General features: G+C 54.5%; 2 protein-coding genes across 2 annotated transcripts; one reads left to right on the top strand and one right to left on the bottom strand.

Annotated features, from left to right (window-relative positions):
- Window positions 1-77: 77 nt before the first annotated feature.
- On the bottom strand, window positions 78-10,687 carry COCSUDRAFT_48714 (ATP-dependent helicase H; the record flags this gene model as incomplete). Its single annotated transcript, XM_005644358.1, has 21 exons — window positions 78-605; window positions 827-886; window positions 1,233-1,289; window positions 1,415-1,504; window positions 2,561-2,699; window positions 2,996-3,159; window positions 3,313-3,438; window positions 3,729-4,008; window positions 4,434-4,572; window positions 4,957-5,058; window positions 5,476-5,676; window positions 5,994-6,114; window positions 6,582-6,724; window positions 7,362-7,496; window positions 7,564-7,746; window positions 8,058-8,186; window positions 8,457-8,552; window positions 9,108-9,352; window positions 9,588-9,709; window positions 10,066-10,239; window positions 10,505-10,687. The coding sequence occupies 21 exons, from the start codon at window positions 10,685-10,687 to the stop codon at window positions 501-503; spliced, it is 2,994 nt and encodes a 997-aa protein (XP_005644415.1). The 3' UTR covers window positions 78-500.
- A 680-nt stretch (window positions 10,688-11,367) lies between these two features.
- COCSUDRAFT_48713 (hypothetical protein) lies at window positions 11,368-22,186 on the top strand (the record flags this gene model as incomplete). The annotated part of the gene is made up of 21 exons (XM_005644357.1): window positions 11,368-11,512; window positions 11,862-11,944; window positions 12,044-12,095; window positions 12,270-12,834; window positions 13,296-13,508; window positions 13,949-14,072; window positions 14,734-14,832; window positions 15,404-15,487; window positions 15,793-15,906; window positions 16,234-16,319; window positions 16,845-17,007; window positions 17,448-17,651; window positions 17,813-17,989; window positions 18,317-18,451; window positions 18,954-19,062; window positions 19,568-19,686; window positions 20,080-20,259; window positions 20,518-20,709; window positions 20,909-21,056; window positions 21,446-21,594; window positions 21,956-22,186. The coding sequence occupies exons 1-21, from the start codon at window positions 11,404-11,406 to the stop codon at window positions 22,184-22,186; spliced, it is 3,336 nt and encodes a 1,111-aa protein (XP_005644414.1). The 5' UTR covers window positions 11,368-11,403.
- Between the last annotated feature and the right edge of the window lie 7 nt (window positions 22,187-22,193).

Here is a 22,193-nt window from a genome sequence, read left to right as displayed (position 1 = left end):
CGCCAAACTTGAAGTAGGGGAAAAGGGCTGCCTTGCGGTGTATATGCTAGTGACATATAAGACACCTCCGGGCCCAGGAGCACGACAAAATACATTGCATACACGCAGTCAAGTGAGGCTCAAACAGCGGCGATGCATACCTACCACCTAGCACCTTGGTTTTGCAAATTACACTTTTCAAGTAAAGCCCACACACGCTAGCGGCAATATAGATAGCATCAGTTTGCCATGGCCAATATGAATCTCTCCTGGCTAATATACAATATGATCTTTTCGAGGACATACATATAGGACATGCATGCACGCATTGTGTTGCACATGTCACAGCAGCATTGTCACTAGGTGTGGCCTGATTTGGTGCTGCAGAACGTGCTCAGGCTGCTGCATGAAGCTCCAAGCTTCAAGAGTTGCAAAGTCACATGGGCTGTCCAATCTCTTGAAAAGTACATACCCTGACATTTTACATTTGAGAACTCAGTGAATGCTCAACATTTAGGCAATTACGGCTTGCGCGCATGCTGCACCAACAGATACAAGAAGAACAGCGCTGCAGTGATGCCCACTACAAGGAAGAAGTTGCGCTTCTTCTTGGGATCATCAAACACCTGCAAGAATATTGCCAAGCATCGTGAACACCGGGCCTACCATTCAATTCATTCACTACTCGCTGGCATTGACAGCGTCCAATGTAAGCCTACAAAGCAGCTGCCGGTGCGGCTCTTCAGAATTATGTTTTGCCCTGAAAGCTGGACGTCACAGAACAGAACTTACGGCCATTTGCACACGTGCTGCATTCCCTGTGCTCTCAATCAAACAGAGGGCTCACCCTCTTGAACCTGGTTGCTGCTGCTCCCAGGCCAATTTGCACGCCACCCATGCTGCTGCCCTGTACAGCGCAACAGATAAATCAGTCAATTGAATTATATTTCAATGTGAGCAGAAAAATGTTCTGGCTGTCTGGTGTGTCAAGATTCATCCGCCTCCAGCAGGGCGGTGCCCATTTTGCTTCTATGCGGTATCCAGTTACATTGAAAAAGCCATAAGACGCTTTTCTGCTCCAGCAATCTGCTGCAGGCCCACGACTATACATGGAGGGACACAAGAAGCAGCGCGTCAATGCCTTGCTGGAAGCGTATGCCTGGCTAGCTTGTTCGGCTCTTAAGGCACCAGTCGATGGGTTGTGGCAATGTTTTGACAGGTGCAAAAGGGATGCAAGGCGATGTTATCCTCACCAGATTGTCCAGCGTGCGATTCTGGGAGGAGACCTCGGAGTTGATGTTGTTGGTCACCTGCAGAGCACACATATGGAGGACTCAGAATAGGCAGATTCTTGCATGAGTTAGCAAGACACTCTAGTAATCAATAATGTTATGAATGGTCTCCAGAGAATTTTGGGCTTGCAAGAGAGCTGGACCTGACGCAGAAAGCTGGTCTTCTCTGCCAGAGAATCAATGTCCTGGTCATTGTCTCGCTCCAGGGACTCTGGGTCCACTCTTGGGTCTGACTGTGGCGCAGAATGCGACAAGAGATTAGCATCATAGACCAAAAATGCCAGAAATGTAATCAGCACTTTTTGAACGTCGATCCTGTGCACTTTTCTGCGACAATGGTGATACATGAAGTCACCAAAATTAGGAAGCAACAAGAGGAGCTGTTGCACGCAGAGGCTCACCGCAGATGTTCCTGAACCGAACAAGGGACTACGCCTGTCTCTGCGAGCATATCAGAATGTCAGCAGCGGTGGAACAGGACTTTTGGATCAAGCAAATGAATTTCCAGATAATCTGTACGACGTTTCATTGCAAGAAGTGCACTTTGGTCTCGAAGCACAAATCATACCTCAATCTTCTTGGTGCACAAAGCGACAGAATAATCACAGGGGTGAGAGATGTCCCACCTTGCTGTCGAAGTCATCGAGCTGGTCACAGCATCGAACAGTGCCAAGAAGTCGATGGAATCTTTGCAATTGTGCGGAAAACAACAAACAAATGTTCAGCACGATCTGCCAACTGTAAGCTGTCGTATGAACTCCTCTGATTCAATGACAGTTATTGTAGACACGAGGACACTGTATACTCGCACGATTTTGTGCGATGGTTGCAAAGCTTTGAAGATTCTATAGCCTTCTTTTCGCCTATTCTGTTTGCTTAGAAATGTTGAGATCCAGGCGAATCCCTCGAGGCTTGCATGCAGACTTGCCAAAATTGACACCTGCATGCTTGACAGAATCGCCGATTACATGCCCCAACCAAAATTCTGATGTCGACGTCAATACGGCAATCGGCCGCTCACACTCAACATTGCTCAGACATTAATACAGTGGATCAGTGTCCACTGATAGCTCAGGCCACCCACTCCCATGCTGCATGGGCCATGCATTCACTTGAGTCAACTGTGAGCTCACGGTGACAAACTACTTCCTCCCCCGCTTCTTCTTCCCTTTCGGTGCCTTAGAGGCAGCCCGCCTGCCGCTGACAGCTTCTGCAGCTTTGAGCTCCTGCTGCACGTGCAACTTGACCAGACCCTCACAAATAAAGTGTCTTTCCATCTTCTCCGGCACCTCTTCAGCTGTTGGCGCCTTTGCCACAGAGGGTGGATCATGGCTGTAGTCTATTGCAGCAGCAGACCCGTCCGGCAGCTGCAGGGCTGCTGGCGCAAGATCATCCACAATCCTCTGCTGCTCTTCATCCAGCAGAGACCTGCGCAGCACATGTCCTAGAAACAATTTGAAAACACTTACAAAATTCAGAAAACACAGAATTTCACATTTATCGGCCCATGCGCTGCGGATTAGATTAAATCCATTTGGGTGAAGTTCAACCCTCATCTGATCAGAATAGGCGTCCTCTGTCTACATGCAGGCTTATCCTGCTAAAGAGGTGTCTCACATGCACCTCTGGATGCTTCATCCAAATGAAGATGGGCATTGCGGGCTGATGCAAAAGACGCCCGGCTCCAAACTGGATTTCTCTTGCATCACATATAGATGACTCACCTAAAGATGCCTTCCCAGTCCAGACTCTGCGCCTGCGCGAGACTGCGCACGCCTGTCAGATGCGGCTGCAACCAAGACACCACATCAGCTGCCAGCGCCGCGTCCGAGAGATCTGGCAGCGCGGCAGCTGCCTGCAGCTTCTGCTCCAAATTTGGCCCGCTGCCCTGCTCTGCATAAGTGCCCACCGCTGCTGTGCCAGAATCAGATGCAGTATATGTGTTCTGATGATCTGAGCTGTCATGCACAGTCTGAGCTGCTGCCTGGGCTTGCATTGGTTCCTGTAGATGCTCTGTGGAGAATTTACGAAGCCAAGTCACCCGCTGTCGGAAGGTCAGCGCCTGATCTGGCAGCTTCAGCGCAGCTAGGGGGCCGGTGCCACTGCCGCACAGTGCTTCTATGAGAACAGGCAACGCCTGCTCGTCTGACACCTCCATGGGCTCTTCCTGCGCGCCAACAAGTAAATTAACATGAGTCTTTTGCCCTTGCAGCGCCTCACCACATCCTGTGTGTGACTGAGCGTGCAAACATCTTGCTCTGGATCAACCACTTGTGCTGCAATACGCAGGCTGCAAGAGAGCTTGCACCACATGAAGGAAGTTGCACTGTAGAAGGCGACGAAGGGGATAATTACCCCTTGTCCCCAAAGAAGAAGAGCCCGGCAAATTCTGATAACTGTCTTGTCATGATCATTCTTTGTAATTTGTCCGATATTATAACTCCGAGGGGCCCAAACCTCCAGAATGATCTCCCCGATGCAACGCTGGTGGCGGCCGGCGACGGCTTTCGCGCCGGGCGCCCAGAAGACGCGCGCGCGGCTGCGCAGAAGCTGCGGGGCCGCTTCCTCCAGCGCGGCGGCGTCCAGCGGGGCAGCCAGCGAGATGCTGTCGCTGCGGCCGCCACCGCGCAGTCCCCCCGCTGCCGCCACCGCCAGCAGGTCCTCCCCGGCGAGGGGATCCCCCGCTCCCGGCAGCCGCACGCTCGCGCCGTTCGCCATCATGTACCCTGGACGGTCCCTGCGCATGAGGGTGAAAGAAAAATTTCAAGGTGGAGTATTTGTTTTTGTGGGCATGGTGTGCTTCCAGATGTGGCAAATTGCTGGCAGAATGCCTCCAAAACACAGCGGGCATGAGCTGGGCAGTAGAGCAGTTGCAGCAGGAACAGACTGATCTTGTAAAGCACACAGATGGACTTCTCCGGAAAGAGCGCTTGGTGCAATCCATGTGACTCTGCAGCAAAGTTCGCCTGTGCAGCCCATGCCTGCTACATTTGCCTGGCACCGACGAGGCTTCCTAATGCCGCATAATGGCGCGGCAATGCTAAAAACACGCTATTAAGTGGCTGTCACCCCGCACAACACATTTTGTTTCTGACCTAGAATGCAGAGTGGTACAGCGGATGTCAAGAAAATGCGTGAAACAGTATCGACAATGTACAGGACCTGTTGCCGCGGCTCTGCCGCTGCGCGATGCGCTCGGGGTACGCGACGGCTATCAAAACGCCGGGCAGCGCAGTGGACAGCTGTGACTCGATGACGGCGCGAAATGTGCCAACCTCCGCCTCCTGCCTGGCCGCCTGATCTGGCGCAGGTGCTGACTTGTCCTGATCAGGCAAAGGCGCTGACCTTGCCTGATCAGGTGAAAGCTGCGCTTCGCTGCCGCCATTCTGCTGTGCACCTGGCGGTGGTGTGTTCCCTGCAGCCTCTTTGCTTTGCTTGGGATCTGTTTCAAGCGCCGTTGCTGGTGTGCCTGCTTTCAAAGAAATGACAAGTCTCATTCCTCATTCCTCAACTCTCCCACTTGGTGACCTGTTGTGAAGGGGCACTGGAAGTCACTGCAAAAACCTTGGGTGTATTAGTAAGATCTTCACTCAATGCCAAGATCATGAGGATGGATGCAATCAAAGCCGCTCAGCTGCATCGTCACCGCAGGTGAGTTTGCTTGCAGCACTAGCAGCATTCGCACCGAGATTTGGTAGAGTGTCAGCAAGGGTGTCTCGCTCGTTTGCCAGTCCCTGCAGCAGCCGCTCAGCTGCTTTGAGGATGGGGGCCAGGGCCGCCTGTAGAGCTGCAGCAACACAGCCAGCAATACTTAACAAACAAAGCACGAACCCAAGAAGAACAGTCATATTTAATAGGTGATGCTTGCTTGTGACCTTGGGCCAAGAGGGACGCCTACGCATTGCTGGAGGTCAGATGCCTGTAATATTCAGGAGACCAAGGAAAGCGTCTGTCGAGCAGCAAATCGAGCATTGTTGTCAAATGTCTGCGGCAAGTGTGAAAACCTACAGCCACTCGCTTCTTGGTTTTTCTTTAAGGGAGGTCTTCTGCACATGCAGGCAGCTATCCCCTTGTGAAATTTAGCGCTCGCAGCACGTTGATTGAACTGGAATGCTACAGCTGTTCCTAGAACAGGGGGTATCTAGACGCTACTACCGTAGCACTCTTCTGTAATTCCTACATGTCAAGGGAAACAGGATCCCACCAGGGCTGCCGGCCGGGTCCAGGAGAATGCGCACACGCGGCCACACGTCGGCAGTGGCAGCCAAAGTGGGTCCGCGCAGAAAGTCTCCCTCGCTGATCAGCGCTGCGAGCATGCATCCCAGTGGCTCGCATCGCAGCCGTGCTGATGTCAGCACCATTCGTGCCAGCCTCGGGTGCTCCCCGAGCGCCGCCATGCTCCGACCTGATCGGGCAACATCGCCTGGTCAGCATGTCTACCGCTGATGTCAGCGCCAGCCGAGGGTGCTCAACCAGTAGTTGTTGTAAAGCGATCTGCCTTTGCAATTTTGTGCTAGCCAAGCACTTGGGACTCTGCAAACTGCTGGTGACACTGCACCAGGTGTATGATGTATTGCATACTTGCCGATAGGCTCTGACAGGATATTTTTGCATCATTCACTGTTCAGCTAATGCTGAAAAGTGAGTTGCAGCAAGACACTGGGCCTGATATCGTCCAGGATAATGATGACGCCCTCTTGCCATTATGCTGCAGGAACGCACCCTCAGGAGTGATGCAGCCGTTGGCATCGACTGCCCCCAGGCTTTGCAGTAAGGCAACCGCCCTCTCAAGTCCCTCAGCCGGTGGAGCATCGAGCCACTCCAAATCAGGCACCACCCCATCCTGCATAGCAAATGTCTTCTATGTCAATGTCTTGAGTGTTAATTACAACCGCCTCTGCTGTACCAGAAGATGGCCTTTGATGCACCAGGATATTGTTATTGAGGCGGGCTCCCGTGAGAATAATATGGTATGTGATCTGCAGCGCAAGGGACCACAAATTTCTCAATTCTTTCAACAGACATCCTTTAAGAGCAATGCTGTCGTTCTCACGTGCCACGAGAGACACTGACGCACCCATGGCAACAATGCACTCCTTAAACCCGAGGTCATGACATGATTCAGTTTAGATTTTGAATAGATACGTGGAGTTTCAAGCAGAGGAAGGCCCATTAGGCACAGGCTGGTCAACGTACACTGGGAAACTAAGAGCTGATTCACTTGAGCCCATGACACGGTACAATGTAAATTTGAACAAATATAGTGAAGAAAATGAAAAAGTAAACATTTTTGAATAGGAGGAGGCGCACAGGCTGGTCCTCCCGCCAGGACGCCAGCTGGAGCGCTAAGGGCGCCAGGTCAGCAGATAGGATCTCCGGCGGCGATGCCTCCGCCAGCTTTGCATGCGCGGCCTCCGACCACAGCCGATAGCAGACGCCCGGGCCGGTCCGGCCTGCAAATACCGCAGGATACAGGTTGAGATTTGTCCACCATGATTTGTGCTGATGTAGGCATAAACAATGCTGAGCGCTTCAGGCACAATGCTGCTCCTCTCAATAGCAAAAGAACAAATTGAGGTTCCTCCATCACAATTTGTGCTCATGTAAACATGGACAATGGTGTGCATGTACAGGTACAAGGTACAATGCTGCTCTCAGAAGAAGAGTAGGTTGAGAAATCTCCATTATAATTTGTGCTGATATAGGCATGGGCAATGCTGTGCGTATCAGGCACAATGCTTGCTCCTCAAGCAGAAGGACAAGGACTGGCAATGGTTACTTGAGAAAACATCCCATCACCCTGCAGAGACTGACACTGCAAAACACTACCCGTCTGCAGCCAAGAGCTTTCTGTCCTCGTCGTACAGGAATTATCTCTTCAATGGTAGTGGAGCAAGGTACAGACAGGATGATGTCAGTACATGCCATGGGTGTTGCACACCATAGCCCCATCTGGGCCCCGGCTGGCCAGGAGCGGTATAAATACTGAGCACCGTGCCCACACTTGATTGCGTCTTGCTTGGATCTGGCCCGTCCAAGAAGGGGCAGGACTGTGGCAGCCGTCACATGCAGCTTGTCTGCAGGACGCACCTTGCCTCTTGGCAGGAACAGCGTGTACTAATACTAATACTAATACTAATACTAATACTAATACTAATACTAATACTAATACTAATACTAATACTAATACTAATACTAATACTAATACTAATACTAATACTAATACTAACACTAACACTAATACTAACACTAACACTACTACTAATACTATTACTAACACTAATAGCCCCACCTGCACGGCCGCGGCGCTGGTCTGCGGAGGCAAGCGAGGCCGCCACCGTGGCGAGCCTGGTTAGGCCGGAGGCAATGTCCTGAACAGGCACACGAGCCAGGCCGCTGTCTACCACGGCGCGCACTCCCTCGATCGTCAGGCTGGTCTCCGCTATGCTCGTCGCCAGCACCACCCTTCTGGCGCCTGCATTTTCAAGATTTCAAAGCTGGATCTGGAGCACCATTCTCTCAATCAAATCTCATTAAATCTATACAAGACCAGCTGTGCAAGCTGACTGGCCTTTCATACGTGCAGGTGCTGTTGTGCAACCCTGTGCCACGTGCATGGCATCATATGTCAGACCCCTCATGCATTTGTGATGCATACTGGCCAGAGCACCACAATCTGAGACACTGGAGAGCGTGGCAGGGAATCCGCAACGCCGCGCTACAAGCAAGACTGTCAAGAGTTGATTACTGATCTTACTGACTAATGAGAAATTGTGGATGAGTCACCTTCGGGGTCCAACCGTATGGCGGCGTCCTGTTGGGCAAGGGGCAGCGCGCTGTACAGGGGGAGGACCCGCACTGATTTGGCAACGCGCTCCACCAATGCCTGCTGCGTCCGCCGGATCTCGGCCGCGCCTGCGAGGAGAACCCATGAGTGTATCTGTCAGGACAGCAGGAGCCCCGATTCCCCTTCTACAAATAAACATGCAGCATCAGCGTGAACAGCACTGACTGTGTCATCTGCTGTCGTATTACTAATATTTGTGCAATGTTGAAGAAACAGACGGGATAAAATCCACAAGTAAATGCTCCTCCATGAACAGTTTTCAGAAGCCAGACACATCAAGATGTAAGCACCAGCAGCTTTAACGCACAAGTCATTCATAACTGCCTTTGTGATCACACCTGGGAGGAAGACCAGCACGTCCCCTGACGGCGACTCTTTGAGCGCCGTCATCACAGCAGCCGCCGCCGCCTTCTCCAGATCCATGTGCTCCCTGCCTGCAATGGGTGACAGACTAAACTCACACTTGGCATGCAGGCAACTCCTTGCAAACAGGGAAAGGCAGCCATTTAACGCCAGTGAGGGGGTCGGGCTCATGAGCTGTGTAAATGGAACAACACAATGGGAGTACACACAAGAGCATGCAAAGCCACTTACAGACCCCACAAACAGCTAAGCCTGGCAAAGACATGAACAGGAGAAGCCAGAATATGGAAGGATTCTTCCCAGAACTCTCACATCTCTCTAGCAGGTCAGGCTGGCACCTTAGGGTCCAGTGGATTGCATTTCTCTGAGGGTGCTTTGCAGGGCATTTGTTGCATGGCGTGATCAACAGGAATCTTTACACAGGTGGTGCCCGCAGCGGCTGCGCGGCCACTCAAATCGATTGAGAAAAAAAAGTGTGACCGATTCGCTTCCTGCTTGCCTTAATATTCTGCTGAATGTCGCTCCATCACCATCATCGACCCCAAAGTCCCAGGGATATATGATAGAGATAATCCCGGGTGCCAACAAGGAATGTTGATTGTGGACTGGTAAGAGCCAGTGCGCACCGGGGGCCCCGAGGTATTTGGTCCTGACAGGGAACATGCGCCCCTCACAGGTCAGCAGCCGACAGCCGCCCGCAGGATCTGCATCTGATGTGGACTGCTCTGAGCCGCTTGCAGATTCTGCTCCTTCGCTGTCAGTGGGTCCCGAGCCATTTTGTGACGATTGTGTTGTGCGCGCTGAGCTGGACATGATGCGCACAAGGCGCTCCGCCAGGTCATCGCCCAGCGTCGCTGACATCACTACCAGCCTACATGCAGAAGTACTCATTTGCCATTCTCTCTGCAGGTTGAAGCAGGCAATCAGAGTGCAGCATGCCTCACTCTTTTCATTGGCACAAGGATCCTGCAGCACCCAATTGCTTCCTGGCGCGTCTCAACACATCCTATTATTACTAGCCTGCATCACACCATACTGTCTAGTTGCATGGTACCAATATGCTCAGCCTTCAGAATCACAGGAAGAGGAAACAGGAGAAAATGTACCTCAAATCTGGCCGAAGCCTCTTCTGGCAGTCCAAGCAGAGCGCCAGTGCCAGGTCAGCCTCCACGCTGCGTTCATGAAATTCGTCCAGTATCACCGCTGCAACTCCCTTCAGCGCCCTGTCCTGTTTCATGCCGCCCGCTTCCTCAAAGCCCACAAAATGCTATTGCTACAATGATACACCTAGCAGTCGCATTACATGCACAGCAATCCTCTCTTTGGAACACCCTCATTCCTGGATACCATGATGCTGTGCTGTGGCCGCGCTAGACAGCTCGAAAACCAAATCAGATAGTATCTTGCTGTGCATGTGCTGTGCGAGTTGGGGAATCTCCCCAAGAGCGCCCCCTTGACAGCGGCATGCCTGTCCTTGCATCCCTGCCCCTCTACCTGGTGCTTTTCTTTTTACAGGTGAAATTTCCATGGCACTGAGCTTGAACTAAAGAACAATACAGCCCTCTGAATTATAAGGGTGCTCACCCGCTGCAGGCGGCGCAGCAGGACGCCGGTGGTGATGACCTCGACGCGCGCGTTTGGGCCCACGCGCCGCTCGAGCCGCGTCCGGTATCCGACGGCGTCCCCTACGCGCTCGCACAGATTGGCCGCCAACCGCACCGCCGCCGCGCGCGCCGCCAGCCGACGCGGCTCCAGCACCTGATCAGGCACCGGCACCTCAGTCCAAATCAGGCTCTAGGCTGTAGAGTGCCTGAAGCGCACAGGTGCCAGAGGTGCTGGGCAGCCATTATGACCTAGGCATAATACCCGGCGCCTGGTCAGGCACCAAACTCATCGGTCCAAATCAGGCTGCTCCAGTGCCAAAATTGTGTAAAGCAAGTATTGTGATGCGCAAGGGCACTGCTACATGCGGCATGTATCAACATGGGTGCAAAGAGCATGTCATGCATGAAGGCGGCCGCACCAGGATGCGCTGCTTTGGGCCCAGCCAGGGGGAGCCGTGAAGTAGGGGCGCCAATGGGACGACGGTGGTTTTGCCGGTGCCGGGAGGAGCGCGCAGCACCAGATTTGGTGCCTGCTCCAGGCTGTCTACCAACGCAGGCAGCACCTCTCCGATGGGCAATTCACTCGCCAACTCGGCCAGCATATCTTCGGGACAAAGCACCTCTTCGATCTGTGCAGCTGGGTCACCTGCACATGCATGACACAGGACTGAGCTTCGCAGGATTCCTATGAAATTGTCTAGATGAGCCACAGGCTCCATTCAAATTGATTTGATGCTTGTGTTGATCTGATGCTGAACACCGAGAACCATGGCAATGAGATCAGGACCTCACCTGCAACGGCAGAAGGCTGCAGGATTCTAAGATGACATCGTCTGTTCTGAAGCACATTCTGAGGCAAATCGTGGCGACGACTTGATCTCCCTCGCCGTCCTAGATAAGCCACATGTCTGCCATGCAGAGTGCCTCCACGCTTGCGTGGCTGGCAGCTGAGGCATGGGCTCTTCCAAAGTTTGATATTGAATACCGAATTCATTTCACGTCATTAAATAGAAGAGACAATCAGAAATTCACTGTTGCCGAGCAGATCCATCTGCGGTGCACATGGTTTTCAGTGCCCCTCTTCTATATTACTCTCAATGAACCTGCAGAAATCCTTCTCCATTTTTTTCGGTGCTTTCTGGTCCGTGATCTGTCGTCCTCTGTTGTCGAAAATCCAAGGATTTGGGCACGTGACGACGTGCTCCCCCCTCGTAAGATGGCGTTGCCTGCTGGGAACGAGGATTTTCTCAGAGCGTTTTTGCTGGCATTCCCTGCATGCCCTGGCCTGCAGGCGCTGCTTGACCTGCAGTGAGCAAGCATGACGGACAGGAGAGCATTCACGCTGCAGCCTCTGGTGGAGGCTGGAGTCTTTGAGCCCGGGGAGAACGTGCTGAGTTGCTCTGTGGGTGGAGTTGAATATTTTGCAGGTTGGCCCCTCGGTGCTCCTAGCGTGGCCCAGACAACATGGGAACCAGCAGCAACCAGCCACTCAAAAAGCTGGGGCCTTGCTGTGCCTTCTTTGGGCTGCTCGGTTGTCCAATGCCTCTGGCCTCTGGGGCTAGTGTCATGGCCATGACATGATTGTATTGCACATGGCCACACACTTGGCCTCAATTGCTCATCACAGAAGCTTTGGGCATGGCAGTGTGATGTCCCAGAGGCCCCAGTGGGCACTAGCACGCCCGGACCCTGCCTTGAAAGCTCTCATGCCCTAGGGACTGCCTGAATATGTTGCCCGGCTCCGTGGTGCTCACCAGAGGCTCTGTGCACCCGCAGACTTGGGACCGGCGGGCGAGATTATATTCGAGGGACAGTTTTTCAAGAGCCCTTCCGCATTCTCGGTGTTTGTCAAACGGAAGGTGCGTAGGGGAGCACCTGTTTGCGTGCCTCCTGTCCCCTTTTCGCAGCTGCTCGGGAAAGCAGATGTGGGCTGAACCCGGGGCCTTGATGCCACGCAGGTCAATCCATCGAGGAAAGCAGATGACGGGTGGACCAGTTGCAAGTACAGAGGTGCGTTTGGTGCCTCGAGGAAGACGGTGCTCACTGGGTATATTGGGCTCTTTCAATGGGCATGTGCTATCTTCAGAGGTGCCACTAGGAACTTGGATGGTTCCCTGCATGTGAAGAGGGACACTTCTATTCCATTTGGAGGCTGAGCACAGGCACGCTGCATGGCTTTTGCAGGTGAGCTGCTGAGCATCTACAGGCCCCAGTTGGAGAATCTGCTGGGGGGCGACGGCAGATCGGGCATCACAGCCTCACCTCTGCGCAGCCACACGACAGCCAAAGCCCGCAAGAAGCGGACGGCCAGGAAAGAAGCGGAGTCGGACTACGAGGAAAGCAGCTACGATGACGGGATGGAACCATCCGTGGGCCCGGGCATGGACTACAGCGGCAGGCTCAGCCCGGGCCCCTACGAAGGCAACGGCTACGGCGATGCCTTTACGACTACATCGGCGCCGTCCCCCCGACGCACACGGGGCCGTTCGAGGAACGTGGTGAAGATGGAGGACGATGGCATGCTGGATGAGGAGGTGGATGGGGGCCAGCAGAACAGGAGGCAGTGGCACCAGCAGCAGGCCATCGCGCAGCACGCGCACGCCATGCTGTCGCAGACCTACAACCCGCAGATGACGGCCTACACCTTTGTGCAGTGCGAGAACCCAGACTGCACCAAGTGGAGGAAGGTCCCAGTCTCCACTGTGGACCCCCACGGCCGCTGGGTGTGCGCCATGAACCCAGACCCAAGGTGTGTTGTCTCCGTCAACATTGCCGTGCAGTCGATATGACATTTACATGCTTCTCAGAGGAGGTATTGAGCTTTGGGTACGGTGCCTTCTTTTTGCCTGTGCGTCATTCCGAAAACAAGCGCATGCACGTGGCTGCCTGTGCTTCCTCACATGTCAGGGAAGTGCATTCTGCTCGTTGCTGAGCATACGCTAGAAGGATGGAGCAATGCCAGAGCCAAGATCACCGCTGCTTACCGAGGCTTGCAGACATGAGCAGCGCATGTCGTGCAAGAGATTGCTCAGGCTGACTTTTACCTGCAAAAAACGCTTGTGCACACTGCAAGCCTCCGACCGCACGCCGAGCGGCTCTTCTGCTTGGGTTTTCCCTTGCAGAAAGCTCCCTGACCGGCTCTCTTTTGTAGAATTCTCCTGAAATTTTAGAACACGTAGCCTGATCGGGCGCGCGTCGATGTCTGCGCAGGTACAGCCAGTGCGGCGTTCCGCAGCAGTTTACGGACGAGGAGATCGACGGACAGCTGGCGCAGACGGAGCACAGCCGCCACCTGGCAGTCTGCCGCCGGCCGCCGCTGGGGATCTGCACGGAGATCGAGTTTGAGGAGGACCTGTACGCCTTCCTCTCCCAGCGCGGCGAGGCCGAACTCGCCAACGACCTCCGCAACAAGCGTATCAACTGGTGCGCGGCAAATTCTCCCTGCAAAGCCTAGAAATACTTGCTTGAAGGGGTGGCTGGGTGCGTCAAAGCCCTTTGGCCAAGCTCACCAACAAATTCTGGCAATAAGTGCATCAACTGGTGCGCGGCTATACTCCGTGCCTTTCATTTACTCTGCTGCACCCATATAAGGGCATGGCTCAGTGCGCCACATCACTTTGGCACAACAAGCTCATCAGCTGGTGCGCAGCATGGGCCTTTTGAGGCCCTCGACTTCCATCAAGATTGATGTGAGTAGAAGGCCCCAAAAGGCACATGGGCCCCACTTCTCTCCGGCTTTGCTCTAAAACACCTGAGCACTGACGAGGTGCACTGTCCATGCCATGAGCAAGGATCAAGTGTTGGCTGCTTTGGCATTGGATTCTGTCTCCTTTGAGAATTTCATGTGTTCTGCGTGTGTGCAGCAATAACCTGCCCATCGACATCTTTGGGCTGTACCGGGAGGTCGTACGCCACGGCGGCTTTGTGGACAACGAGCGCTACGACGACTACAACCGCTGGACCGGGGGCATCAACTTCGGCGGCAAGGTGCGCAGCACCTGTTTTCCTGTGTCCTGTGCGAGACGTCAGGCTTGGCCCCCACCAGTAACAGGAGAGTCTCTTCCTGAAAGCTGTTTCGGTTACTGCATGGCAGCAACTTCAGAACAATCGTTAGGACGAGCATCCTGTGTCTGATGGTGTCCAAGCGCAAGCTGCAGCTCTTGGTTGGCTGCTATCAAGATAGCACTGGTTGCTCATGCTCCTGGCCTTTCACACTCCCCATCATTTGACAGGCACTGCTTATGCCTGATGTAATACTGATCCTGTGCTGTTCGTAGTCAGACGGTTTGTCTGCAGCCAGACCTGCTAATGCCTCTGTCTATCAGCCTGCACGCATTAGCTTGACATAGCCAGGGACAGGCACTCTGCGTGCATGCCATGCTCATGCTATCCCCTGCACCGTCCTGTAGCTTCAAGACTTGCCAGTTTATATATTGAGGGATGTTGCCCCGGCTAACCGTCGGCCGGTACAAACACTGCGTACCGTGCCCATGGTTGAATGGGTCTTGCATGGATCTGGCGAGCCCGTCAAGGGCTAGGATATTTGGTAGCCTTTACTGCAGCTTGTCTGCAGATGCACGTTCCCTCTGACAGCAAAAGCGTGTATGAATGAATTGTTGAGGCATGTGCACGCATGTGGCGGGAGCAGGTCTTTCCGCGCATGAAGAACTACACGCCGTACAACCGCGCGACGAGCGTGGGCAATCAGCTACTCAACAACTACCGCAAGTTCCTGTTGGCGTACGAGGTCTGCCACCGCTGCAAGGACCTCGCTGGACCCATCCCTACACCCTCCGCCACCAACGAGGCACGCACCCTTCACACACCCTGCTTAGTCAACTGGGGGCGATCGCGAGGATTGGGGTCTTGGATATGGATTAACGCCCGTGTGAAGAATCCTAGCTGAAAGTAATAAAGCAACGAATGTTTAGTTTGCAGCAAAGTCTCGGGATAAGCAAGTTGTGGGTGGATCTGAGTGACGTGACACCACGCAATTGGTTTCTGCTCGGTCAAAAGACCATCTGAGATGGGCAGGCAGAACTATCTGCTTCCATACACGATATCTGCGAAAAGTTGGCTGTGGATGTCTTTGTGGACTGTTCATCAGGCCCTTTATTGGCCTGGCGGCTGGTGATGGAAGTGATCAATCTCGGCAATCGGAGGCTTTCATGCTGGGGCTGACCACTCCATCAACACCAGCCACACCAATGAATATTGCTAGGACGTGTCAAGAGAGAAGACTACTGGTGTGCATTGTGAGACGAGCAAGAATTGGAAAAGCCTGGAATGCGTTGCGAGTTGTCTTTGTGTGCGCGCAGCCGACGCATTCGGATGCGTTGGCGGTGCTTGCTGACGTGGCGGGCAGCGCGCGCGAAGAGATGGAAGTCGCGGGGCAGCTGCAGGTGCGTGCCTGTATAAAACCGCATCCTCATCTGGTCGACAGCCTCCCTGGTACCTTGCTTGATATTGCATCAAAGCAGTTTGACAGGGTGCTGGAGAAGGTCAAGAATGCTGCAACCACCTTTGCGCCATTCCTGACCATTCTTAATCCCTGTCAGACTGCTTGGCATGCACAGCTGTGTACCTGCGCCTGGTCGCACGCAACAGCTTCTCCCTGACCTCCGTCCAGCTGTGTAACATCTTCCTCGAGTCCCTTGGGAAAGACCAGGGTGCACAACTTGGGCTGAGCGCCTGTTCTGGCTCGCAGCTACACTCACCGGAGCCGGCCAAGGCGCCGCCGCAGCGGGCGCGGTCCAAGCGCGGCGCCGAGAGCTTTGGAGAGGACGACGGCGGCCCGGCCAACGGCAGGAAACGCTCCAGGGTGAGAATCAATGTGAAGCCAAGCCCAAAACATCTAATATAGGACACAGCCCCGTACATGCAGTGAGACCCGCCATGTCCTGTTTAAGTACTGCGGCAACATGCAGAAACATGTTTGAATCTGAACGTGTAGGTGCCGGGCTAAGTTCTTCTCATGCTGTTTTACGCAAGCATGAGCCTGCCTGCATCCTCACACTTTCTTGCAATGTCTCCCTTCAACATTACGCTATTGCACTCCAACGGGATCGAGCCTGCTCAGACTTTGGGGGTTTCCCATGCATGTAGGACGCATTGGGATACTGTACACTAAGGTGCACATTTGACACAGGTTGCGGAGGTGGCAAAGGGCCTCGACAACGACGCTTCGGTGCGCTTTGTTCCGGCGCTCCGCAAGATCGAGTTTGGGTCAGGGAGGTACACCCCCGGAGCCGTGCTCCTGGCGCAGGACCCCGTCGACCTCTGCAGGCGAGCAACCGGCCTCATATTCCATTCTCAACGTCTTCTGCTCCTAGCGTCTGTGTCACCCTTCTCGAGCATCATAACATGCACCTATCGTCTATGGCTGCGGCGTTCAGCCGCAGCCGTAGCAAAAGATCAATTATTTCTACCGCTTCTTCACACCGAGATCCTGACACGGGTCGTGCACCTCACCAGATGCCCAGCATCCCTGCAGGAATCATATCTTTAAATATTTTGTCCCTTATAATCTGGGCCGGCTGAGCACCATCATCTGGCTTCTCACAGGCAGCCCAAAGATATTTCTTCCTGCCATCCAGTGCAATGTGCCAGACAGCAACCGGCATTGCAGGGACCATGTCATAGGAAGGTCAGCTTTTTTGTGTCAGTCAAGGAGAGGTCTAAACGTGCCCTAATGATGGCATCTCACTGGCAAAGACATTCCTGTACATAACTGCATGAGATGCAACCTATCATTCGCAGGCATTGGCCGGTGGTGGTGGCGGCTGTTGCGGATCTGCCGCGCGGCGTGGCCGGCGGCGGCTGCGCGTCGGCTCCCGGTGTCGGCTTCCCGCTGGCTCTCGCTGACGTCAGCGCCAAGTGCAAGCCCGAGGAAGCCTACCCTGCACTCGTCATGGGCACGCAGGTACAGCGGCATTGCCTCTCTCACAGGGCTTTCCTTCATATCGCTTTATTGAGATGATAGAAAGTTCCTCAAATCTAGAGCAAAAGCCTATTAGTCTCCTGTCATTGCTGTGAGAAGGTGCAGGGTCCGTGAATCTTGTGCTCAGGGTAGAAATGATTCTGCTATTCACATTTGTCTCATGTTTGCTTTAAACCAGAGGGGCTTGCTTGCTGCCATGGTGGCCGTGGCTAGCCACAGGTGGCAAACAGAGATGCCAGCAGGGCTTCTGCAGTGGCAGAGAGGTCCATATGTGGCCGTCAAAGGTCTTTATGCTTGAGAAAATAAAATACGCAGTCAAAAAATTATAATCACGTCAAAATTTATTGGATCGATGATAATGCATAGTGTCTTGAAAAAAAAAAAAGCACAAGAACATGACATGCGCGGGCACATGCGCGCAGATGATGGGCTGGGTGGAGACGGGCTCCTGCCGCCGCTACAGCCAGTCGGCCGGTGACTCAGCGCTTGCCTCGCTGCCGCCGCCAGACGCCGGCCGCGGCGCGCAGCCGCAGGCGATTCCCGGCAGTGACGCACACCTCAACTTCTTGTGCGCGAAAGCGCTCAAGTTCGCCTCGCAGTACTCCTCCTGCGCCGACCCCCAGCAGGTGGGTGGTTGACTCGTCTACAAGGGCAATAGCCCAGGGGCGTGACACAGCGCAGCGCTTGCGTAGCGCTGTGGATGCTGCTACATACCTTTCTCTCCCAACTGCTGGATCATCGTCAGTCTGTGCACCGTCCCTGATCCTTACTGATCCTGTGCGTGCAGGCGATAGCGCGGGGCCTGACGCAGGCGGCAGGAACGGCGCTGGTGGCGGGCCGGCTGCTGGAACTGGAGGCGCGGCTGCCGGCGGACGGCAGCGTGTGCACCTCATCCTTCGGCGTCTGGCAGTCCTGGCGCAGAGCCGTCTCGCGCGCAGACACCGTCAACGAACTCGTGCCGCAGGTGCGTGCATGGGGGCGGTGTTGCTATGCATGTGCCTTGCAGCTCCGAAGGCACATCCGGCTGTCTTGCCCGTCGGATCGTGTGAAGGGCAGGAAAGGAGTTTTGGAGGTGGAGCCAGCCATTGTGGGTCCCTGTTGCGCTAGGTCGGCGCACGCCACACCGGCTGCTTGCATTGGGCAGTGCTTCACATTTCGGGCAGTGCCTCAGGGTCCAGAGGCACCCACGTTTCGGGCAGTGCTTCACATTTTGGGCAGTGCTTACAGGGATCTGCAAAGTGACAAAAAAGATTTCAGGGTCAAATTACTCAGGGTGGCGTGTGCTGAGTAGGTGCTGGCTCTGGCGCACCAATTGAATCCGGCGGTGCTGCGACGCGGCGCGGGGGATTCTCTGTGGGACGAGTTGCGCTTCCTGCTCGACATGCAGCCAGCGGAGCCCCCAACCCTCGACTCAGTCTCCGCGCAGGTGCTTCTTCAACTACATTACTTGAGGACTGGCCCCGGCTGGCGGGGGGCGGTTAAAACACTGAGCACCGTGCCCACAATTGATGGGGTCTTGCTTGGAAGCGCTATGTATGCATCTGGCCCGTCCAACAAGGGAAGTTTTCCTGGCAGCCTTATACTGCAGCTTGTCTGCAGGACATTGGTTCTTGGCAGGAAAAGCGTGTAACAATTATATATTTTACTTGAGAACAGCCTGGCGGCTTGCTGCCACGACATGACAGAACAAATAAGCCTGGAGCTTTGGGCGGACAAGAACTGTGTCTTGAACACGGTCTTTTGAGATGATCCGCAGCTGTGATCACATGCGCGAGTGTGGTGCATTTGTTGCACTGGTTTGCTTGCCAGAGCGTTCTGCACAGCATCAGTTTTGCCAGGCTGGCTGCAAGGCCGCACTCACAGTGCACCAAGAAGCTCGGGTGTTTGGGCATTCAAGGAAAACTGAGATAAAATGTTCTGTTGCGCAGAGCCAGGCGGGCGGCGCTGCTGGCCCCAGCGTGCTGAGCGTGGACGACGCGGTCAGCGCTCTCACAGACGCCGTCGAATGGACGCGCATTGGCCACTTCTCCCTGCCAGGTGCCCGCATCTAGGCCGCCTTTAATTGTAGTTTCTTTCTTCCATGGTTAAAGTAATTTTTTTTTGTCAGTTTTTTTTTAAAGGTACTGGGTTTCAGGGTTTAGGGTTACCTTGAAACCCCTAAAACAAAAATAAAAAATATTCTGCTGGGGCTCTCAGCTGTGCAGGAGACCCTGGGGCATCAAGTGCTGTTGAGCTTAGTGTATAGCGATGAAATTGTGCGAGTCATTGGCTGACAATGCAGCAGCAAGCTGTGACATGTGAACCTACGTCGGCTACGAAGCTATAGCACTTGGCACATTTCGATTAGCTTGATCAAGTAGCCAGGCAGAGCCCGTGCATCATGGGAGGAAGCCTTTTGCCCAGACACCTTCACTTCCCCCATGTGGGTAGGCCACCAGACGGGGCCTCCACTTATCGGTGCTCCAAGCCCCCAACCCCCTAGCTTGCCAATCGAGATTTTCCGCTGCTGTATTTGCCGAGAAACGCCTATTTCTGACCGCAGCGGCGAGCTCGCTGCCAACTCCGGGCGCGCAGGCGCCGCGGCTGCGCAACGGGATGAAGCCGCAGCGCGAGCCACTCAAGCATGCGCCACTCAATGCAGCCTACGACGACAGCCGCGCGGTGAGTCACTCCTCACATCATCATCATATCATCCCCACTTCCCCTCGCCAATTGGGCATGCTTTCGCCATCACCCTTATGTTGTGGACATGGCCTGAAACGGTTCTTGACATCCTACACCCTCCGCATTCACTGAGGGTGGGTTGAGGTTTGCTTGACGGCAGGGGAGCAGGTGGCAGTCCTTTTCTGCGTAGGATTGCACTGCAATTACTCAGTACTTCTTTAGAGTCTTATTTACTTTGAGAGCGCGCAGCATTCTGATAGGGAAGCTGGGGAGCAGTGCATGCCGGTACATGAGCTGGGTTCAGGCCGTTTCATGCTAAGTTTGGGGGTGACCCAATGACAAAATTGACTCGCAACAGTAGAGCCAACAGCACTCTGCCGGCCTGAGCAGGTGAGCCCATCGAGTCCGGGCGGCCACGGCTCGGGGTTGCCGCCGGCGCACCGGCGCGTTATGCGCGAAGCCGAGCCGGCCAACTCGGGCCACTCCGGGCACACGCCGCGCGCGCAGCCGCTGCGGCCGGACGACACCAGCGCCGGAGCACAGCGCAGCGCATTCAGCGACTTCCAGCAGGTGCTTTGCATGCGCGTGCCCCTGTGTCTGCAGTTGCTGTGTTCAGTAAGCAATTCAAGAGGCTCTGGAAAGAATTCAGGAGGGTTGAAGGTCGACAGTAAGTCTAAAGGCCCCTTCGCATCACTTCTGGTCCACGACTGGATGATCAGTTGGAACTTGTCAGCAGCAGTTTTGAGCGTTGCAGCTGCATGTATTAGACTTCCCTGTATCCTCTAATATGCATGCTGGTCATCAGGCAAACTTTTTTGTACGTCACAGGGCGGCGCCGAGGCGGCGCGGCCGGCAGTGCCCCGGGGAGCGCGCGGCGGCGGCGGCACGAGCCGGCTGCAGCCGGTCAGCCGCGACGCTTCTTTCGGCTCCGGCGCCTCACGCGAGCCGGCCGCCTCACCGCCCTCGCGGCTGGCGCCCCTCGGCCGGGACCTGCGCAGCGGCAGCTTCAAGTTTGCGCAGGTTGCCTACTCTAGCGCACTCAAATTGCTCACTCACCTCGCAGGCCGTACCCCACGAGTCCAAAGATGATCTCATGAAACCTCAAGCCACAATCTAATGAAAAATTTTCTTTGCAGGATTCAATAGCAACCAGTGTGGTATCAGGTGAAGGAAGACACATGCGCAAGGTCAGATTCCGATTTCGATGTCCCATACGCAGGTGCTACCGCATGACGGGATGGACGAGGGGGGGGAACACACGCGGCCGGCGGAGACCCCCCGCTATCCGGGGGAGCGGCGCGGGGGGACCCACGACCCCTTCCGCAAGGAGCTGCTGGCCGACGTGGCCCTCGACCCGTACAATGCAGGTCCGCAATTTCGAATTTAAACAAAACGGAGGATTGCCGTGCTCGTCACAGCGCCTCTGCAACACAACTCCACACTGTGTTGCTGATGTCGAGGCCCAACACCGGGCACACTTGATACACTCTCTAGGGTGGCAGTACTCCTGGGTTAGTGGGTACACCCTTTGAGTTACTTGAGAGTGGTTGTGCTGGGGAGACACCTGTGCTCAGGCTGGTGTTCTGGACTGCCACTTCTGCTCAGATCACATGCACTGTATGATTCGTGGAGTATCACGAAAGCCGAGCAGTCCAAAGTCTGTGCCATAGGCCATTGTTTAGTCTTTTGGCTTTTGTTTTCTGAGCGTTTCATACAGTGGCTCGGTCATCTCTAATGCAGTTTTTTTGGTCTGTAGGGACGGCTGAGCAGCACGCCTCTTTTGGCGGGGAGCTGGTGGGAGGGAACGATACGGACGACGACCCGCCAGCTGTCAATATGCATGCTGACGCGGACATCGACGGCGACGCCAGCGGCGCAGCCGGCGGCAGCGGAGATAACGGCCAGGTCAGCATGCCACATCAGCGCCGATGTCTCATGCTAATTCGTGCTTTTTTCACCCCTCAAGATCTTCTTGTGGTTGTTTGAAATTGAGTCATTTGTATATTTCCTTGATAGAGCTCTGTCTTGCAGTTCTTATTGTTTGTCCGGTGTCTTGCCGCTACATATCAGGAACGTGCCTGCTTGTGCAATGCTGTGCAGCCTGGTGCTGGGCTGTGCCATTCTTACAGTGAGAATGATAGATTTGAAATCAGCTGCATGCCCTAGCCAGGCTGAAAGTGCAACCTCTGATGGAGGAGCCAGCACAACTCTCTCTACCAAGAACGCAAAGAAATATTTGCTGACACTTTTTATATCCTTGTCGCAGGGTGGAGCAGCAAAGCCGGACAGCTTTTCGACGGGCAGCGCATATCCCAGGGAGACGGAGGGGGAGGAACCCGGGGTACCCAGCAGGCCAGATGACGCCGCCGAGGGAAAGGGACCCCCCAGCGGTGGCGCTGATGGGCCTTCCGGCTGTGGTGTTAAATCAGACGCCACAACGGCCACAGCAGAGGCGGAAGCGCCGACTCGCCAATATCCCCTCATGCGGGAGGTCTAAATCCCTG

Source organism: Coccomyxa subellipsoidea (genome assembly GCF_000258705.1).
Source record: "Coccomyxa subellipsoidea C-169, whole genome shotgun sequence".
Classification (NCBI taxonomy): Eukaryota; Viridiplantae; Chlorophyta; class Trebouxiophyceae; family Coccomyxaceae; genus Coccomyxa; species Coccomyxa subellipsoidea.
Note: the sequence above shows the minus strand (reverse complement) of the source record. Positions and strands in the feature narration are given on the sequence as shown.